The sequence below is a fragment of the Athene noctua genome, chromosome 24 (genome assembly GCF_965140245.1).
Source record: "Athene noctua chromosome 24, bAthNoc1.hap1.1, whole genome shotgun sequence".
Classification (NCBI taxonomy): domain Eukaryota; kingdom Metazoa; phylum Chordata; class Aves; order Strigiformes; family Strigidae; genus Athene; species Athene noctua.
This window is the reverse complement of record NC_134060.1, coordinates 5,007,735-5,029,043: the sequence shown is the minus strand read 5'-3', so window position 1 is coordinate 5,029,043 and position 21,309 is coordinate 5,007,735. Positions and strand designations below refer to the sequence as shown.

General features: G+C 48.9%; 1 protein-coding gene across 6 annotated transcripts in view; it reads right to left on the bottom strand.

Annotated features, from left to right (window-relative positions):
* The window catches only part of PHACTR4 (phosphatase and actin regulator 4), a 68,610-nt gene that overhangs the window by 2,515 nt on the left and 44,786 nt on the right, over nucleotides 1-21,309 (bottom strand). For 4 of the 6 annotated variants that reach the window (XM_074926119.1, XM_074926121.1, XM_074926122.1 and 1 more), the window contains 10 exons: nucleotides 13,156-13,332; nucleotides 12,634-12,714; nucleotides 9,329-9,493; nucleotides 8,852-9,211; nucleotides 4,961-5,561; nucleotides 4,060-4,280; nucleotides 3,451-3,601; nucleotides 2,748-2,803; nucleotides 1,836-1,897; nucleotides 928-1,065 (listed from right to left, as the gene is read on the bottom strand). In XM_074926119.1, coding sequence (XP_074782220.1) covers nucleotides 928-1,065; nucleotides 1,836-1,897; nucleotides 2,748-2,803; nucleotides 3,451-3,601; nucleotides 4,060-4,280; nucleotides 4,961-5,561; nucleotides 8,852-9,211; nucleotides 9,329-9,493; nucleotides 12,634-12,714; nucleotides 13,156-13,332 — 2,012 coding nt within the window. Of the gene's footprint in view, nucleotides 1-927; nucleotides 1,066-1,835; nucleotides 1,898-2,747; nucleotides 2,804-3,450; nucleotides 3,602-4,059; nucleotides 4,281-4,960; nucleotides 5,562-8,851; nucleotides 9,212-9,328; nucleotides 9,494-11,341; nucleotides 11,593-12,633; nucleotides 12,715-13,155; nucleotides 13,333-21,309 lie in introns of those variants that run through there. The other 2 variants (XM_074926120.1, XM_074926123.1) reach the window with 2 other exon arrangements.

Genomic DNA, 21,309 nt, shown 5'->3' with positions numbered 1-21,309 from the left:
GGACAGCGCTCCTCTGACCAACGCCCTGCGCCTCATCCTCTTCCCTCCTGGGAAAGCAGAGGCAGAGCCCACGCTGGCATGCAGACTGTGCCCACTTGGGCTCCAGGTCACAGAATGATTTTGGTTGGAAAAGCCCTTGTAGATCCTTCAGTCCAACCAGGAACCTCACCCCGACCGTTCCCAACTCCCCCAGATCCCTCAGCGCTGGCTCAGCCCGACTCTTCAACCCCTCCAGGGATCCTGGGGACTCCCCCCCTGCCCTGGGCAGCCCATTCCAACGCCCAACAGCCCCTTCTGCACAGAAATCCTTCCTCAGAGCCAGCCTGACCCTGCCCTGGGCAGCTTGAGGCCATTCCCTCAGGGCCTGGCGCTGGGGCCTTGGCTCCAGAGACTCATCCCCCCTCTCTGCCCCCTCCTGGCAGGGAGTTGCAGAGGGCCAGGAGGTCTCCCCTCAGCCTCCTCTTCTCCAGACTGAACCCCCCCAGTTCCCCCAGCCGCTCCCCAGCAGACCTGTGCTCCAGACCCTGCCCCAGCTCCGTTGCCCTTCTCTGGACACGCTCGAGTCATTCAATGGCCTTTTTGGGGTGAGGGGCCCAAAACTGAACCCACTCATCGAGGGGCGGCCTCCCCAGTGCCGAGCCCAGGGCTCAGATCCCTTCCCTGTCCCTGCTGGCCACGCCAGTGCTGACACAAGCCAGGATGCCATTTGCCCTCTTGGCCACGTCACCATGGAGCAGGCAAGAAGCAGGGCTGGGTACAGCACACAGGGGTGAAGGGACGCTGGTGGTGCTTGGTGGGTTGCAGAGGGAAAGATGCAGAGGTGAAGCAAAAGGAACGGAGCAAATCTCCTCCGCTTGTGCTCTTTCGCATGGGACCCCCTGATCTCGCTCCCCTGCCCACACCTGGGGACAGCACATTCCCTGTTACCTTGTCAGCTGGCGTTAGCTTTGTCCACGGCTTATCTGCTCGCCGGTCATAGTCTTGAGCATCTGTTACCTCCACATATTCGTTAAACCTCAGGATCTTCCTGGCCTGCAGCTCTGCCACTGTAGGCCTTTGGCTAAGCTGAACAGCAGCAAGAGCAAAGAAACTTAAGTTTGTGTCTTGTCCACAAAGCAGTTCAGAACTGAACAAAACTAAACCCAGTCCCCTCACTGGGCCCGAACCACAGATACTACGAGGTCCTGCTCGCAGCCTGCAAGGGACTAGACAAACCCTCTTACAGATGCTTTGGATCACAAGGGCGGTCTAGGGCAGAACCAAGGCCACGCCACCAAGGAGAAGACAGACACTGAGGCACCTGGGTGAGCCCTGTGTGACACCCCTGACCCCAGCAAGCCCATTCCCCGCTTCAGCAATGGCAACAATCACATTTCATACCCACAGGCCCTTGGGAAGTTTCTCCCAGCCACAAGTAACTTGGATGTAATAGGTAAAAGCAGCTGTTGCTCTGCTCAGCTTCTCCCACACTGCTGTTACTTTAGAAATGGATTTTGGGGAGCCTGGTGTGAAAGTCGTGGCCACTGAAGGACTTTTAAAACAGCCAGGCCAGTGCCAGCAAATCTTTCAAGTGCCAGGTGCCAAATTTAGTTCTCATCTAGCTTGTTACGCTTGATGCCAGCTCAGATCTATCCCCGACAAAGGGCCGCAGTGCCAACGGCTCACCGTTGGTGACAGTCCACGTTCCAAAGTCGCTGCAGTCAGAGGGCACTGGGGACACTTACACAATAGCCCCGTGACTTCACCCACAGCAAGGTATCTACGATGTGCTCATAGCCACCACCATCCCCGACAGCTCTGCCAGATGGCCATCACAGCACGGAGGCCAGCAGTACCTTTCTGGTGAGCCTGCGTTTGATCTCTCGCTTCTCAGCTTGACGGTCAGCTTCATTTTTTGCTGCCAGGAGAAAAAAAAAAAATTCCTGTAAGCATCACAGCCTTTGAAAAGTGCTTTCTGGACTCAAACAAAGGAGAGTATCGAGCTATTCTCAGATTATCTACATATCTGAAAGCTCATTGTGGTACAGGCAGAGAGCACAGTCCGACTCAATACCCTTAACTCGCCAAGCACCCCCTGACAGTGGCAATATGGGCCTTTACACAACACGATTGAGTCATTCTCTCCAGCCCTGTGTCTGTTAAAGATTAATGGCCATATTGTCAAAATACATCCAGGGCACTTTGCAGATCGCTTCTCCCCAAAGCTATTGTACTAATAGTTTAAAGAGAATAACAGCACAGATAAATATTTTAAATGGAAACTTCCTGAACTGACATTTCCCCTTCCTCAAGATGTTTATTTAAAACTTTTGCAGAGCAAGGTATGGCCAAGAGAAACACCACTGACTGAGCAATGAACTGCTGTTTTTTGGATCATGCAGTACAATGCTGTAATGTCTGGACCACAAATAAAAGTCCAGCCCAAACAGAAACACCTTTAACTGTCCTTGCTGTGTAACATCAGAGCCTTAACCAGTTCACATATTTTTCCCTGAGGTGTCAGGCAGGGGACAGGTACCCTTTCTATAATATGATATTGCTTAGTACTGCTGCTAAAGTCTGGTTTTATCCAGAGCCAGTTTCTGATGGTGACAAAAGTACTGGGAAAAGACAGCAAAACTGCTTTACTCCAGCTTTACCAAAGCACAGTCCTCCACCACTACATTTCAAGCACATTCTCAGTCCACTTGGACTAAGATGTTCAAGGCAAACTTATTACTTAGGACCACTAGAGAAGCATTACTCACGCTGAAGTATGTTCCTCTGCTCCAGTTCTTCTGCTGTCGGTCTCTGACTCAGTCGCCTAAAGAAAAGTGAGACAAGTGTGTAATGTTTTATCCAGTCATTCATCAGTAGGGGATGAAGAATACAACTGCTTGCTTTCAGTGCACTGGAAAGCCTCCTCGATGCCCCTTATTCACCAGTGGAGATCACTGCTGCCCTGTTTTGCACTGTCCTCCGCTCAAACAGCTGTTCACCCCAGGCACAGGTTTGGAAAGTGTTACAGCCCAGGTTCGGAAAGTGCAGCAGCCTCTCAAAAGCTCAGAGGGAACTTTGCAGGGAGCTCAAGGAGATGGCAGACCCTGGAGTGTCAACAGCCCAATTTAATCCACCACCCAGCCTGCATCTATCCACATCTTTCCAATCTATCCAATACCATCTGTATTTTACAACAGTAATGTTTCTGTAGTCCTTGAGATTTTCTCCTCCCAGCCCATTTAACCCCTGGAAGCAGGGGCCTGTCAGGGGATATTGCTCAACTCCAGGAGGAACTTCCAACTTCTATAACCAAATAGGAAAAGCAACACTTCACCTGGCAGCAGCAGCGCCCAACCACCCATCGTATTCCAGCACAGGTTGCTTAGACAAGGCAGCAGCTTTGTCCACTCCCACCCCTCACACGCTGTGCCAACGGCTCAAACTTAACACCCTCCCCTCCACTCTTCGTACCTGATCAGCGTCGTCCCAATCTGATGCCGAATTTCATTCCACTCCTCCTTGCTCTTCCGAGGAAAGACAATCTTCTCCTCCTGTGGCGCGGTCGCGTTCCCCAGCTTTATAGCGAGCGTGTCTTTCCTCTTCACTTTGTTAGCCAGCGTGCCTGTGGGGAGGAGAGCAACGGGATGCGACTGAAGACTGCAGTGCCTGAGCACAGCGGTATCAGCCACGTGCCCCTGGCAGTTGTGCTCTCCCCTGAGGTTTGCTTTCCAAGCTCTTCACTACAGCTCCAGAGCTAGTCCCTACAGCAGCTGCCAGCATTCCTGCGCGATGTCCACACGCTCACCTAATGCCATCCCACCTGAAGGGGTGGGACAGCACAAGCTGTTGCAAGAGCCATCTGCAACTGGAGGTGGCGGGGGGGCATCTCAACGGATGAGCATACCAGTTTGGCTGTAGAGCCTTTGAAAAAGCAAGGAAGAGGCCATGTGGTACATCATGAAACCAAGAACCAGCTGCTTTGAAGCACTGTGTGAACTAGCTCTTTGATCCAGATCTCAATACAGCCAGGCACAAGTTCAGCAGAGGAAAAAAAAGCCAGCTGCAATGTCAAAGCCTTACTGTTATGGCTTTCATCTTCTTCCTCATCGTCATCATCTTTGTACAGGATGGGCCCCTCCGAGTCAGAGTCGCTCATCCCTTCATCTCCTTCCTGCTCCTCTGGCAGGACCTGGGGTACCAGTTTTGGGATGACTGTGACAGATGGCACATCTCCAATATACACACGAGGGCCCAAATTCTGCTCCTCTTCCTGGTCATCTTCCTCTTCCTCATCGTCTGGACTAACGAGAAGCACACTATTACATCTCTTAACACATGCTACAGGGGCTGGGGAACACCCCTGAGATCACCACCACCTCCTCAGGTCTGTGGGTAGCTCAAGAACCAGAGATGCTAGAGCAGCCCCACAATCCTTCACCATCGCCTTTCTCCAAAGCACAGGGAGCTCTGGCAGAGGAAATGCCAGAGGCAGGTTCTTTGCAGAACCAAAACAGCCCTCCCACCTCCTACTTTGGGACTTGCAGGTTCAACTATAATACAAGACAGTCCTTTTCCCACTTATGCTTTGCAAAATGAAAGGCTAGGGAAGGCCATAAATGGATGAAATCCAGGACCTTGTTTTGTCTCAGTGCAATTAAAGGCAGGCCTGGATTCCTGGCATCGGCCTGTGTTTGTAGTCTGGAACCCATTTTCCTTTGTAAGCAATAAAATCCCAGAACCAGGGCTAATTTCACAGGGAAGATGCACTGGCCCCCTAAGAGGCTGAAACCCAGATTCAGCCAACAGGCAACATGGTTTCTAGGCTGTTGCAAAAACCAGCCAAGAAACCAGCCCTGCTCACAGCCCCTCCTCATCATCACAGCCTTGCAGAAGCAGGGAGCACGACACCAACGTGTCGGTGCCCAGCGTGACCCCCAGCACTACTAGCTGTTTACTCCATGCGTGTCCAGGAGGTACTCACACTTTCAGCATCTCAATGGTGACAGGCAGGGACCTTGTCCTGCCCAGGGTGCCACTGTCTTCCCCAAAGCCATCGTTCTCGAAGAGCAGCGAGTGAGCCCTGTGCGAGCCCTCGGCAGGCGGGGTGACAGGCAGAGGACTAGCCAGAGCCTGCTGGATACGGATGTGCAGGGGGATTTGGGGTAGGCGAGGCAGCACGTGAGGTTCACCAAACCCTTGCTCTGCCGCCCTCTTCGACACTTCCAAGGCCCTGAAGTCTTCAGGAGGAGGAGGAGGAGGAGGAGGAGGAGGAAGAGTCTCTTTGGGTAGATCCAGGGAACGCGGAGGGTCCAAGATGGGGGTGGAGGCAGGCAAGGGCATGCGCGGAGGCTCGGGGGGGACGTGTGTGGGCAGCGGTGGTGAAGGTGAGGGCGGTGGGTAAGCAGAGGCCATGTGCGTCGGCAGCAGTGCGGGGCGGTTCGCTGTCGCCGTCCTGTCGTTCAGGGGCTTGGAAGGGAGAGCTGCCTCTGACATGTTGTTAGGCAGGAGGCCTCTCTTCGGTGGGAGAGGAGGGGAAGGCTTGGACAAGCCTGTACCACTGTTCATTGCTTGAGAAAGTTCAGCTGAAAATAAAAATATAGTGGCTTTTGTGGTTTAACAGGACATTTTCCAGATATCCTTCACCAGTGTGGAATGAGCACGGCAAAGCACTCAGAGCCTTGGACCGAGCAGTCTCTGCTGCTTTTCTGCTAGGACACAGTGCCAGAAATAACCAGCTTGTGAGCCTCTAGTCTGTCCTTCCTGCAGCAAAGGTAAGACTTGGGAGAGCAGCCAGAAACAAGCAGGCTGGGAGAGGTCTGTGCATCCTGCTGCTTGGGAGAGAGAAACAGCACCAGCCCTCAAGTGTCAGCAGATGGAGCTCACCCAGCTCAGCAGGCTGCCTCAGCCAAGGAATGCAGGTATGTAGGGCACTTTATGGCTATATTTACAGCATCAGTTTGGAAAGGAATCTGAGACATCCAGGACACCCCAGACTCCAGTTGTGTTAACAGTTCCCTTGCACATTAAAAAAGACTTTCTGGAAAGTCTCAAAGGCAAAAGTCAGCAGAACTGCAAGCAGCAATGTGCTCTCCTCATTTCCATTCATCTGCCAGACTCAGCCCAGGAACCCCCTTGCTGCCAGCAGCTCCTGCCTCTTTCAGGAGGAGGTTCTGCTCTGCTTCCTTTGCACTCTCCTCCTGAAGCCCCATATAAAATTCTCTGCAACTACAAAATAACTATCAAAACCTCTACAAAAACCTTAGAGCCTTGAGTCTACACAGAGTTTATCTGTTGTGTGATGGAGGAGAGAGGGAGAAATGGAGATCGTGTCCATTTGGACATGCCTGCAGCAGACAATCTCAGGTTCCTCACACAACCCCTTGGTTCCTAGGGGAGCAGTTGCACCAGTGAAGACTGCTCTTGCTTTAGGAGTTTGTAGCCTTTAACATTTATGTATCAACAGCTTCTTGGGCACAGAAAGGTTTCGCTCACCTGCTTGAAGGGGATCAGATTTATTGCACATTTCACCTGGAGTGGGTGATGGTCACACAGCGGTGGCCCCAGTATGGGGCTGGGAGGAATCTGCAGGACCAGACACCACAAGAGGGTGCTGCAAGTGTTTCACCGAGATGGCAGTAACTGGAGAGAGGTGGGTGCATTTTTGAGATGTTTAACATTTTCAGACTTTCCCCTTGTAGATTAAAGGCCAGATTGTGCAAAACACTGAGTGCCCTCAGCTCCCATCAGCTCAGCCCAGAGGGATTCCAATATCTCCTCAGCAGGGCTCAAAGCTTGGCAGGACCAGTCACCTTTGGGCAGTAACAGATTTTAGAAGGGACCAAGGATTGGCAGAAGGAAGAGACAGAAAAGGGCTAGGTGCGTCTCAGAGCATCCTCCCGAGCCAGCCTGACTCCCTTCAGTGCCACAAACCCAGCGCACTGACGTGCCAGACCCAGTGCTCCAGCAGAGGCTACGGTGACCACAGCTCCTGAAACCTGTCAGCAGGCCCATGTCAGCACGGTTTGCCCTGCTTTTTCAAGCTGATGCTGATTAAATTCCTCACTCCCCAAAAGCAAGTGTTTCCTGAGCTTTATTTTCAGCTACTGCAAACACACCAGAACTGCTCAGAGAACGAACATAAGGGACCATCCTCCCGAGGGCACAAAGGGGCAGTCTGCACCGTAACAGCCCTCCCCGCCTTAGGCTGGGATAGCAGCACAAAAGCCCACGCGGGCCCTAGTCAGAACATGCATCAAAGACCTGTGGAGAGCTCACGGAGCCAATTCCACTGCTGCTGTTTATCCCCAGCACCAGATCAAGGCTCACACAGCAACGACTGCACGTGCCGCAGCTACAGCTCCACGGCCGCGGATGACATGGCCGAGCAGGGCTGTAAAGCCTCTCTCTGCATCTGCATTCTTATCCAAGAGACAGAAGAAGGGCCGGCTGCTCTCCTCTCCTCCCCTCCGCACCCCCGGACCCGCAGGGGCAGAGCCCAGCCCTGCGTTGTTGCAGAGAGACCGGCTGGGTCTGAACGTTGACAAACTGCTGTCTCCAGCCACATTTTTTGTTCCACAAGTATCTCCTGCAATTAGCGCCGGGGCATTTCAAATACCATCTGTGATGTGTGCAAGCAGCTTAAAGGAAACAAGAAAGTATTTCAGGCATGGTCAGACTAATCAAGCTGGTCTGGTGGACAGAGTGTTTAACACCATATCAAGGTAGCTTGCAAAACCTGCTAGAGCAAGGAGAAGCCCCAAGCAGAATAGAGATGCAGTTTGTACTGAAAGCAGTGGCCCAGGTGCCTTCAGATGGTAATTTGCACACAATCTAAGCTTCTACTGCTGCCTCCCAAACCACAGCTGGGTGATGCCTCCAGTTTCTGTGATAACACTGCAAACCTGTCCGATTGATCTTCCCAGGAACCTCCGTCCTGTTCGGTACTAGCCTCTGCTAATCCAATCCAAAGATTAGCAGGTGGCCGGTCCAATGTGACCAGGCCATCAGCTAGGTGGAAGTTGTCTCATTCACTCCACTAATGTTGCATCTTTAAGACCTCTAAAATTCCTAAACAGAACAGGGACTCATTCAGCTTCAAGAAACTCTCCCCACATCATCTGCTTTTTTTCTAAGAGATAGAGACATTTAATTAAGTGGGAAGATTCAGCTCAAATTACAGTTCAGCTAATTTATCCGTGGGACAAGACTTAAGGACAAGACTAATAAGACACTACCCCAGCCACAGACCTTTTAGAAGGTGCCAGGGTATAACCCTGCCAGCTCCTGGCCTCTTTGCACTAAGGGGAAACCACATGGCCCAGCAGTGGCAGCCAAAAAAGACACTGGTGGGACATGGATTTCCACCCCTCCCACCCCCCAAAGGCCAGCTGAAATTATCAATTCTCACCGACCATAGTTTCACAAAGCAAAAATCTCATACACCACCCACCAGTCCCAATCCTGGCTGTCCACAGCTGAATCCCAGCCCTCAGTGAAGCATCAACATCCAAAGACACTGGCTGACAGTTGACAGAGCAATGCCTTCCCCTCTCCTTGCACCATCCCCACTCCTGCCAAAAGCAGGCAGGGATTCCCTCCTGCAGGGACCTGCTGGAAACACGCATGTCTGACAGATTGGATGGCTCACAGCAGAAGACTCCAGTAATTACGTTGTTCTCAGCACACGTGTGCCCTGGCTAAACACTGACAGATCTTCTGAGTCCAAACTGGACTGTATTCAGGAAAGATGGTCAGATACCCATGCTACAACATTCACTACATCAGACTAAAAATACTCTCTTACAAAGAGACTCTCAGAGCAAGGGCTCCAGAACATCTAAGGGTACAAAAAGCAGCTTATGGGGGCACTTACCTATTACTGAGTTGCTATTTCTGTTGATGGGTTTGGGAGGAGGGACAGGAGGCTGTTTGGCAGGAGCTGTGCTGGTTGTACTCGTGGGAGCAGTAGTGTTGGCACTGGCAAGAGCAGGGGGCAGAGTCCTGGGGGCTGGGGAAGGGGCAGCTGTGGAATTCACTGTCTTTGCTGCAACAGGGGCTGTGGTGGAGGGTGCAGTTTTTGCAGTGCTGCTGGCAGGCGTTGGATCCTTTGCCTGCGCTTCGTTTCCCTCCTGGGAAGTGGAGGGAGGTCTTTTTGGAGGAAGCAAAGGCTGCCTGGGAACATATGGCTCCTGAAGTGGTTCCAGTTCAGGCCCAGAGTGGCTGCTGGAGGAGCCTGCAAAGTGAGACAGCTCGGTTTAAGAGACTGGAGTGGGAAGAATCAGACGAGAATTCAAAACCAGTCCCGGGAGAATCTGAAGCAACCGATTTTTGTGCACATCTGGTTCCTTACCCTGCCTTTTCTTTGGTTCCTCAGCTGGAACAGGCTTCCTAAGGCTGGATGACTTTGGGGCCTCTTCCTCCTGGCTGGCCAGGTTGCAAACCCCAGGACCACCAATTGGGACTGTGTGGCCATTCTTCATTGCAGGTGGGTTCAGCTTGTCTGGTTCTTCACCATCTGCAAGGGGCCGGGAGGAGAGAGAAGCAAACAGAAAACACTCAGGAAGTGGGAGAAGATATGGCTGAGCTGACTGAACTGCCATCGATCCACACCAACTTCTCTCTGGTTTCTGAAACAGCTGGTCTTCAGTCTACCACAGCAACACCAACTAGCTGAAGCTGAGAGCCCTTGATTTTATTATCAACAAGCAAAGCAGTACAGCACTGTCTCCCATCAAGTGTGTTTCTTCTTCAGCAGCTTCTTAAATCTACCATCTCCTTTAGAAAGAATGCTACTGCATTTAAGACTAGTATTGCCCAATGCTGTGCCACAGCCCAAGGAAGCTGCAATTGCAGGTAAAACCCTCCAGATGCTTTTGTATCTACCCACCATTACAGAGCACTCACAAATTCTCCTCTGCAATACAAATTCCAACACTAGGTAAGTAATCTACTGGACATGCAATAATAGATTTTGATAAAGTCATAAAATTAGTTGAAGCATCTCTTTTCCTTCTTTTTCTACCCTGAATTTGGCACAAAAATCATTGTTCTACCCAAAACAGCAAGGCATATTTCCTCACGTTTTTACATTTGTTTTAATTAGCTGTAATGATACATCTCCAGAATCTGATGTAGTTCATCTTGACTATTTCTGCCTTTACAGATTCCAGCATGGTTTCCCAAACGTTAGAATCAAAATCTCTTCTGGAAAAACCAAATCCCCCATGCTTTTGAGAGCACTTAAAGCTCTAGTCACAATGAGGAAACAATTGCTTTCTGCCTCTGTAATTGCCCTGACAGGACAAACTCTTGGTAATATTATTCCCAAAATCAGACTTAGCATCCACTCTAATGGGGTGTTGCCCATTTTGCCTGCTTTCCACATCAAAAAAACTTGAATAAATACATCACCAATTTGATTAAAAATCCTTAGTGTTTTCAGCCTACCCTTTCTCAAGCAATTGCCATGCATGGCATCATGGGCCCCCCAGGGTCAGACCCCAGCATGCTCTGTTTCTCTGATTTTTGATTATTTATTCTACTGTTCTCTTCACCTCTCCTCTCTCCGCTGCCAAGGTATTACCTCCCCTTCCCTAACCTGGTGTTATTCAGAAGTTGAAAGTGAAGATGCCAAGAAGCCAGAAGCTCCCCAGGCTTTCTTTTCTGCAAAAAACAGCCTTGGTTCCTGAGAGGCAATGGAAGACTACGCTGCCTCGCTTGCTTAGCTGCCCTTCCCTGAAACGCAGGCAGTTCAGACAGCAACAAGAGGGAGTTTCCTCCCTAGCCAGGGCTGAAACTCAAGAGATGAGCCAGAGTTTTTTTTATAGCAGTAATTGCCTCTGGCTAGCTGAAGTTTTTAGCAAGAGGGATAAGAACGGTATGATCCGTCTTTCCTCACCATTTAAACCTTGCACGGTCTCTCTGGCAGAGCGCTGCAGCACACACAGAACACTCCTGACGGGCTTCTCGCACCACCTCACTCCTGACTTCAGTTCCAGCAACCTCCTTCAAGGTCAAGACAGTCCAAGGCCATCTTCTCTCCTCACAACCTGCTGACTGCCAGCCCAGAGAGCAGCAGGGCCTCCTCTCCAGGCTGCACTGGATTTGAAAGCCTCCACTACACCTCTTTCCTACTTCCTCACTTATTCATCTCAAAGGGTTTCCAGAATTTTTTTCCCCCCTAAGAACCTGCCTAAGAAAATTAACTGACCTTGTAAAGAGCAGGGTTTAAAACTGCAAGCGAACACAATAACCTACCAGCACCGTCTTATGACTGCCCAAGTGTCTTAAACTCATAGAAGGGATTAAGATAATGTTCTTTCTAATCTAACCCTCCTGACAACAACTGACTGCTCCCTCATACCTTGGGTTTGCACTTTGTCCAGATTACAGCCATCTTCTATTTCTTAAGCCAGATCAGATGACTCAAAGCAGAAAATAATTCCATCTCAGCCACGCTTCTGTTACACCCTTACAGTTTGGACGATCTCTCCTGTGTCATCTCTCGTTGGAAGTTTGTTACCCAAAGCCTTTGATCTCTTTTCCACAGTTTCATCCTGTGACCTCATACACTTTTGTACCCCAGTGAACTCTTCCTGCAGCCCAGCATTTACACCCTCGGGTAGTTGTAGATGGATTTCATTACAGTGTAGCTGCAAACAACTGTGTTAAGACTTTTCCTCGCAGTTTTGCTTTCAATGGTTAGGTCTGAAAACCACTTTTTCACCTCCGCTTTTCCACTCTGCATCTTTCTTAGAAGAACCCTGAAATTTGCATAAGGTTAAGGCTGCCTCCACAGCGTGTCTTTTGAGGTGTAATTATACATTGCCCTAAGCCAAAGGCCACGCTGCCACCCAGAGAGGTGGGCTGCTATCCCACCACCCATTCCTGCCCCCTCCCTTGTACCCACATCACCCGACATGCAGCCAGGTGACTCGATGATGAACTGATCTGGCTGAGAAGTTATTTTGACAGGGTGGCCCCAACTCAGGAACATCAGGGATGACAGAAAAGGGAATAAGACTTCTTTGACAGCAGGGCAAGCTTCAATAAGCTTAACTGTGACTAACTATGACACCATACCATGAAGCATCTCATTTATAACTCCTTGAGGAAACGCCCCTACCCAGGCAGCTCAAAAGTCATCAAACGTTTTGTTGGGTTTTGTTTTTTGTTTTGTTTGTTGTTTTGGGTTTTTTTTTCCAAGCCTGAGCCCCCAGGCCAGCGCCACTCCCGCAGCAGTTGGTGTGCAGTCCAGAGTGTGACCAGAACAAGGCGGAGATGGTGAGTGCAAGTGTGACAGAGGAACTGAGCAGGACAAGACAAGGTGACTGGAGCAGGACACATACAAGAGGGAGAGGATAGGCAGTGACACACAGAACACCCTCCCCGCTGGCAGCAGACAGGAAGATGTCCAAGACAGGCGTCGCACCTTCTTAGCAACATCTTCCTAACTGTACAAGCTGCCTTCCCTGGCAGGTGTAAGAGTCAGACGAGAGAGCATATGGAAAAGCACAAGACAGACAGGAACCGCATTAGCAAAGAGCCCTTAAATTTGTCTCCCAAAAGAGTGGCTGCAAGGGTGAGGTTTTGTCAGAGGAAGATCAGCTACACAAAACACAGACAAGAGGAGGAGAAGTTCATTTGCAGACTCACCCTGCTCAGGGTCTTCCAACAGAACCCCTCTTTTTACCAGCTCCTCTCTTGGCTTTCGCATAGAAATCTTTCGTTCTAAAACTGATATTAAATTGAAAAAAAGCACTCAGAAAACAGGGTAAACTGGAAGTTCAAGATGATACTTTTTTAAAGGGATCCTCTGGAGGAAATAAAAGGGCTTCAAATTTCAGTGTTTTTGCATGGATTAAGAGGGAGGAGGGACTGCACGTTCAGGCCTGCACTTCACACTACACTGGTGATCGTGGAGCAAACCCTCCCTCCCCACAGCTGCTTGGGGAGGTTCCTTGCAAGAGAGGAATTAATTTGTCTGAAACTACTGCTCCATGGCAAGGTGTTTCTGGAGAGATTGCAGGTGCCAGCCCATCACCAAAGTCACATTTTGGTTCTTATGCCTGTCAGCACTCAGGCTGGTAACAGCAATCCCTTCTTGCTAGCCAGATGGCTAATGGCAGGAAGGGACTCCCCCACCACCACCCCCAGCCCCAGCCCCAATTACTCTACCTTCTGAAGTCTCCTTAAATTTGTCACTGCTTTTCTTTTTCCTCCACTTCCAGGGTTTGAAGATCTTGCCGAAGCTTGAGAACTTGCTTTTCCTCTTTGTAGGCGGTGTGGTGTCACCCGATTCCAAAACATCTACCCCCATGCCGGCATCCGTTGGGGGGTGATCCACCTCTTCGGCTACACGGAAAAGAATAAAAAAAATTACTTTTGTGCTGCAGAGAGAACAGCTGCCATCTCCCACCAGCCTGCCCCTTGCACACTGGGAAATGGTGGCGCACATTCATGCAAAGAAGGTAGCAAGAGTCCATGCCTTCACGTAACCCATCAGCATTTCACACTAGCTTGGGGAGACAAGAGTGGGGTTTCCAATGTTAACAGTGCACAGGGAAACCGACAAGAGGTTTTCTAATAAAACAAGCATTAGTTGAAGTTTGTGGTGTCACAGCTTCACCCAAGGAACACAAATCCCTTTGCTGCAGTTTCTCATCTTCAGTTAGAAGCAACTGGTGCTAGATGCAAGTAGTTACACGAACACAAATACCTTCCAGACTGCAGAACCGACCTGCATGACTGTCGACACACACTGAAATTACCATTACAACAGCTGTATGTGCTAGAACTCAGCCGTCTCTGATTTTCCCCTCTATAAATAAGGCCAACAAAGCTGGCCAAGAGCAACAACTACACAGGAAAGCAACACAATACAGGCCTGCACTCCACCTACTGTACTCAAAGTCTCTGGAGAACAACACAAGAAGGACACGGAGGCGGGAAAGGACATGCAAAAAACCCCCCAACTTGCCACAACAAAAAAAACTCAAAAAGAAACAACTTGCAAAGCAGAACCAGAGCGTGAAACACTAAGCTGGTGACTGTCGAGTCTGGCTTGCCTGGTGTTGCTGTTTTCTGGGTATTTGATGAAACATAAGGGAACACTTACAATCAGCAGAATCTAGCAATGCCTAAAAAAAAAAATAAAATCAGAGTGCACACAACCTAAGTGAAGCCAGCTGGTGGCCTGCTTCATGGTCTTAATTTACAGACCGAGAATCCCTTGGCTTCAGCACTGCAAAAGAGAGGAGCACCCAAAGCTGTGTTGCAGAACTCCATGAAAACATGCAGTATCAAGAACAGAGCCTCGAGACTTCCTACAGGCCTAGGCCACCGTCCTGCCAAACACCGCATACCACAGGCTGAGGTGCTGCCTTACAAACTGCACTTGCGCGTCTTATTTTTGAGCCTCTAAGTCAAATGTTCTGGAGTTTGCAAGCCTTCTGGGATCACAAAAGACCTTTTAGTCAACTTCAGACAAGCCTGTATGACGTGCCTGCAGAAAAGACAATACCCCGTAGGCCACGCAGCAAGTTCAGCCAAGAATCCCATCTCCTGAGGCTAGGAGATTGGGAAAGGAATTTTAGGGAAAAGCTATTTTGCACATAGGACAAAGAGCTAATAATGTATCTGCCATATCCTACAAATATCCACCAAGGATACAGACCCAGATATGAAACAGCAGATTCCTATCAATGTGGGGAAGAGCAGATTCAAGACAGGGCAAAAAAAAACAGGAAAAAAAAGAGCTGTGTGTTGGTGAAGCTCTACCTGCAGCCCTGCAGTGCTTCCTAGCGTGAGATTTCAGACCCCAGGAAGCCTCAAGCACGGGAAGCCCCAGCCACGGGCTCCCAAGCGGGCTCAGGCTGTCACTGTGCAACACTGCGGGACAGACAGACCTCAATTTTTCAGTCTGAACACAAATGAAGTGCAAGATCGGTGAATAATATGGGAGAACAGAGAAGAGCAGCACGAGGGAAACTGGAGAGTATTTCAGTAGGAGGATCCAGATCACATGCTCTTCAACCAAATGATGAAGAAAACTAGCCCAGGACTCAGGTTTACCAAGCGGCTGGAGTGGTAACGGAGCACCACTGTGCTAACCAGCAAGAAAAAAAAGATTTTCAAAGCTGATTGTGGTCATTTTAGACTTCACCTCAAATCCATGATCCTTTCAGCTCTGTACAGGTTTCTTTCTCTCCTCTCTGCCACAGGACTCCAGATTTCACACAGTGATGGTTGATGGGGTTTGGTTGTTGGTTGTATTTTGTTTTTTTTTTAAATCAGCCCCCTAACAGAAAGTTCACTCAGGACCAGTGAAAAGCTGATGCCAGCCAACATTATTTGGAAAAGCAAAATCAACTCAGCATCTGAGCTGCTTCTTAAAAAAATCTGCTTCATAACCAGAGAGAATTTGGGTGGAAAGTAACATACAAGATGTCAGCACCGATCTGTGATTTTCTGTGGCTCTATTCTGTGATTCTCTGCTGGGAGGGAGGGTGGGTGGGAGGAAGAGAGGACAAAAAAAAAGGCATTTCAAGCTCCCAGAAACCTAAGACGAATTGTCTGGATGTTTAGAGGCACTTTCTTCAGAGACTAGAACATTAGCCCTGGAGTTGTACATGTAATTTTAAAAAGCAGTATTCACTTTGTTCAATAGAGCATTCCCGAAGTTTACAGGGCAGGCAAGACTCCTTGCCAGGCACGAGCTGTGGACTGAATTCGGATCCCAAGCGCCACACAAAGGCACTTCCCTCACCTTTCCAAGGAGCAGCAACAGCGCTGAAGGCAGTCGTACCAACTCACTCCATACACATCCCTTCTCTCAATTGCTCTGAGGAATGTAACTTATGTGCTTCCTGCCACCCAAGGTGTCAGAGTGCTGCACTAAGCAAAATAATTTATTAAAAGAAAACTCAAGCACAGATTAACGGAGACCTCGGCAAGCTGCGATGTCTCCATTTCCAATTAGAGGGAGAACGACAAGCATTCCCCTGCCACAGTCACCTCCGAGCAGCTACAGAGGAACAGTGGACGTGAAAGGATGAGCCGAAACTGCAGGAGACACACGATATCCCCAAAGCAGGAGCAGCTAAATGCAGGGGGGGTGCGGGAGAGCCCACATGCAAGTTTTCCTCCAGGAGGAAGAACCTTTCAGCAGCTTCTGCAGTCCAGGTCTGGCTGTCAAACCAAATACCATCTCAGGGTGGAGTTTCACACCAGACTGCCATTAATTGCAATCATGCAGGTTAATACAACAGCTAGGTTTCACAATGACATTCAGCATCGATACGGAATAACTCAGTTCTTGCTTCTCTGCCGTGCTACCAACTGCTCATAGGCTTGTGCTATGCATCAGGTCTTGTCCAACATTTGGTTTTGCTGTTTTATAATCAGTTCGGCGTCTAAAAACAGGCACGCAAGAGGAGGAGACAGGCATACCGTGTACCTCTTCACAGCATGAAACCACAGTCCACATCATTTTCACCATCCCTTCTGCTCTGCGTAGAATAAAACTCGATACACATTATTAAACAGTGTGAACACCCAAGACGACAGCCCACAGGGCAATACTGATGCCATGAAAGAAAATTTCCCTCCCTGATAGAAAATGGGATCCATTCTGTCTGGTTCTGCAGCACAGGCTGCTCACAGGAGAGCTTGTAGTGCTCTTCCCCAGCACTCTTCCTTTTACCATCCATAATTACCACACGGACACAGACATTTAAAACAGTCTGTTGTGATGCAATTATGAGTTACATTTACTGCTAATTAGCGGGTGGATCAGCAGCTGTAGGTGTGCTTTACTGATCTGTATTTTAAATAACCTCATTGTTCAGTGATTGTTCACATTAGATAATGCTCATACTCCCTCAGAAAAGGACCTTCCCTTCCATTTCCAGCTCAGATTTCCATAAAATGGTGCAGAGAACATTACTTGCCCAACCTGCCTTCACTATGAAGTGAGCCTTGGCAAGGAGGATTCTCTGTGCTTCCTCTTGCTTTGCTCCACAAGGTACAGGAGGGTACCTGAGCCACCTTGCAAAGCAGGGCAGAAACCCCTCCTTATCCAAGTCATGCACTGGAAAACTGCTAAGGAACAACAGCACAGTGCTTGGGGAAAGAAACTGGGGGAAAAAAAAAGATGAACTGGACTAAGTGAGGGGTGAGAAGCATCAGGAAGCTGATGCCCTCACCCAGCCCCGCTCTTGCTCAGCACCACAACTGTTTACCTGTGTGGCAAACCTGTGTCTAAGAGACTAGCCTCACCTTCTTCCCAGGCCAGAGAAACCATTTAAAATTTATGAAAAAGGTTAAATGAGATCATGCAGGTGAACCCAGGGGAGTCCTCAGTTGGAAGGTCAAGAGCTTTCCAATTAAGCAGGTTCCTAATGTGCCCCCATGCCAAAGCACACCCTTGTTCAACCTTTCTGCAAGAGCTACATGAAGTACCCACTCCAGAAAAGTGACCCTGAAGCAGTGAGGGCAGGACAGAGCCCACCCTGGCACCAGCACACCGTGCCTAACGCACTGCCCGGGTTGAGAAAAACTCCAGAATAAAACATCTACTACAACTTCTGCACATGGACCCAGGCAATCATGGGTGCTTCTCCTGGAGCAGATGGCCTGGAGCACTCAGCCTGCCAGGCCTCGGACAGACCCCCGGGACCCAGCAGGTCTGGGGAGGGAGGTGTGCCCTGGCTCCTACCTCCCAGCTTCCCATCCAGAGCCTGATGCCATTTCAGATCTTCTCTCTGAAACACTTAACATGTCCTGATCCTGTTCCATCAAAACAAGCAGGTGAATTTGAGCTGTTTAAACAGCAGATTTGTGTTAACCCAAAATGTTTAGACTGAAATAGTCTAGGGAAACGTCACAAAATTGGCACAGCCTGGAGACACAAGAAGGCAGAAAGCTCCAGCAGTGCCAAGGAGCTAGGATGCAATTCTCCATCAGTACGCTTGGCCAGCTGGTCTTTCAAACCCTCCCCCTGCAGACTGCTACACACATTTACACTGAACTCTTGCAGTTAAAACACAGACAGAAAAAACCCCTCTTCTCCCACTGCACCTTGTGGTAGGTGCAAACTGTTGTGCAAGAACATGGGTGGTGGTGATCTACTGCTGTAATGTCTTTTTCCAGAGAAGAGAAACCATTTCAGTGGAAGATGGAGACTCGCAGTTGGTCTCCAAGCTTGTCACACAGTCAGCAAGTGGCTGCGGTGCTGCATGTGTCATCTGCTCCCAAAACTTTCCTCAGGCTTGGGGCTGCCATTCTCATTAAAGATGGTAAAGCTTTCACTTCTACCACTACGCTCAATGATCAAACCCACAGAGCCGGGATCTGTGGGATCAATTAAAAATACCACACGTGTTCACACCATTGCTGTGCACACAGGACACTCACAACAACAAGCAGCTATCTAGCTGTCCTTTAAGAAATACCAGCATAGAAATGTAATGGTTTAACGGTCACACCATGGTCCAAGGGAGGAAAAACCATCACATGAGCAAATACAGTTAATCCCCATCTTCAGAGATCAAGCCCCAAAATACCTTTCTGCACAGCAATGCAGAAACCAGCCTAGAAAAAGGCACAGTAGAGAGTTCAGGCACCAACACGAATAAACAAAAAGCATTTCTTTCATTAAGGATCATCTCTCTTAGGGAAGATACCTGCAATAGTACATGAGACAGCAGCACCTCTGATGCACACTTTAAAAAAAATCCTAAACCCAAGCTGCATCAAGTGCAGGTCATTGCAGAATTAGCGCTGGTGAATTTTTAAACCATTTTAGCTCGGGCCACACACCATCAAAAGCCTGTATGGCTATGGAGAAATTTTATTTTGTTTTTAACTGGCACATCATTACATAAGCTAAAAATCACTTCAAGATCCGAGTTAGAGACCCTAACAAAGCAAGACTGAAGGCTCTGAAGAAATCAAAGAATTGCATCCCAGATGCTGACAATTCACATTATATTGCTATATGCCTAGGAGGGAAACTACTGATTTCTAGTGTTCATGAAGAAAATGGCACAATCCTTTAACCATGAATGGTCAGTGAGCCCCAGGACAGGACTACAGATTGAAGCTGTTAGGAAAAGACTGAGAACATGCTGCTTTTCTCCCTAAAATATCTCCGCAGACATCCAAGAGTTGGTAGAACAGACTAACTCCAAAGGAAGATGTGTTTCACCACTGCCTGCACTACAACAGGCTCTTTGCCCCAGTCCTTTTCAGAGATGTAAGATCTGTTAAATTCTGTCTTCGCTAAGACTCATCCTCACAAAGGAAACGAGAAAGTATCAGTATTTTGCTTTGTAACCAGACTTGCATAGCATGTAAATCATGAGCTTAAGCCAGATTCTTTCCATCTGCAAACCACAGTTCACCCAGAACCTGATCCATCTCTTACCGTAGTAGTTACTACGGGATTTCCACAAATCCCAGGAGTTTCTGGTCATAAGGAGCTCACTGGGCATTTGTCTCACAGTCATAGCCTCAAGGCTCACATCCAGACACAGCTGCAGCAGTGAGACTGTGCTACAGCAAAAGACAGTGTAAACGCTTAGCTGAGAGCTAAGAAGCACTCTGACAAATGGGGCACTTCAGTGCCACAGCAGCAACTCTGACCACTTCTGCTCAACCGCCTTTATTTTCTTGAGTTACACACACACCTGAAGTTGTGTGGCTATCACACCAGCCCTGAAGGTGTACCAGGAATTTCTGCCGAGGACGTGGCTGCTCATTACACACCTAACACCGCATGTTTTGTGGTAGTCTAGACCTAAGGCTACAGCAGGACCCACTGCCTCGCCACATGGAGCCTGCGCGGGATCCTTGCTGGCTAACAAACCCGCCCGTTGCCAAAACAGTGTTGATGCACAGGCTGGAGAATAATTCAGCTCCCTTGTCGCTTTGTTGTGCCGGGCAGAGCAGTTAAGAATCCAAAAAGCTTTCAAGCAAACAACTACAATTCTAAAAGCAAACGAAGACTCCTTTGAAGGAAATGTTGTTAAGTATCAAAAAAACCACTTTAGGTAAATGTTTCTAAGCTTCCTATAATAGCTTTAAAAACTTCATGTGCATTTCCTGAATGGTCCAGGGAAGACATGAATGCTGACTTTAAAGCAATAAAAGGCTGTGGTCACAAAGCAACCTCAAATAGTCCCAGCCTTCGGTTTCCCTGTCTTCTGTAGGTTTCTAATCACCGTAATCTTCACAAGACTTTTCAACAGCATCCTGCCAAAGTTAAGGCGAGAACCACCTCTTCAAGTTCACAATTTATTCAGCAGGAACTATGCAAGCTGTGCCATGAAAAATGACTTCAGATAGCAAATGACCAGTTGAGGAAACACCAGGTCTGCTGGCCTCGTCTCTGGCAAAGGACAATGTCATTACACCAAGCGAGCCCACTCCCCTGAAAATTAGCACCATCTCGGGTGCTTGATGAGAGAAGGAGCCCAAGACTGAAGAGGTCAGCTTCTAGCAGCACATAAATCCAAGGAGATGATGTTGTTAGTCTCCCATGGACAGTACGAAGACGACTGAAGTTTTACTTCTCCCTTCCACTCTCTCAATACCACTTATTTTTAGCAGCTCTTGAACAAGACTAGCTGGAGTGAACTGGGGGTGGGGAAAGGAGAATGACTGGTTTTATCTGAGCCCTAAAAATACTTGGTAGGTTCAAAGTTATAAAAGTATAAAAGAATGCAAAAACCCACTGTATCTCAGGGAGCTCTCCATGGGCAAATGTCAAGTGTTTCTCTAAATCAGATAATTTACTTTACAGATGAGAGTAACTCAGCCCAGACAGCTGACAGCAAGTCGATATGAGATAAAAGGGAACAGCACGATGCGTAAAGTCTCCTCTTATAGTCAGTGCATCGAACAGCACCGAAGACAGAGACCTGGAAATAACACTGACCTACACACAGCGCTCTGGAAGTAGTGCTACTGCCAGGACTTAAAGCAAGGTTGTGTTTGCTACAGCCTGCCAGTTACTCAGATACCTCGCAGAGCAGGGAGAGAAAACAAGCAGGAAGACGACTGCCAAGCTTCTTCTCCCCCCAAAACTACTATAGCTGCCCCCAAAAGCTGGGTGGCATTACACACAAGGAGGCAATCCTGGGCAGCTCCAGTCCAGGCAGACTATCAGGGCTGGCTCCTACCCCACTAAGGTGAATTTTAGCGCTGTCCAAGTGCTTTGCAAAGCTAGTGTCCCTGACCCTGGCTGGGCAAGACAGAGGCTATCCCTAAAAACGGCAGCTCGGAGCCTGTCTGAAGATGAGCAGAACGTGTTGCACAGCAATTGCATGT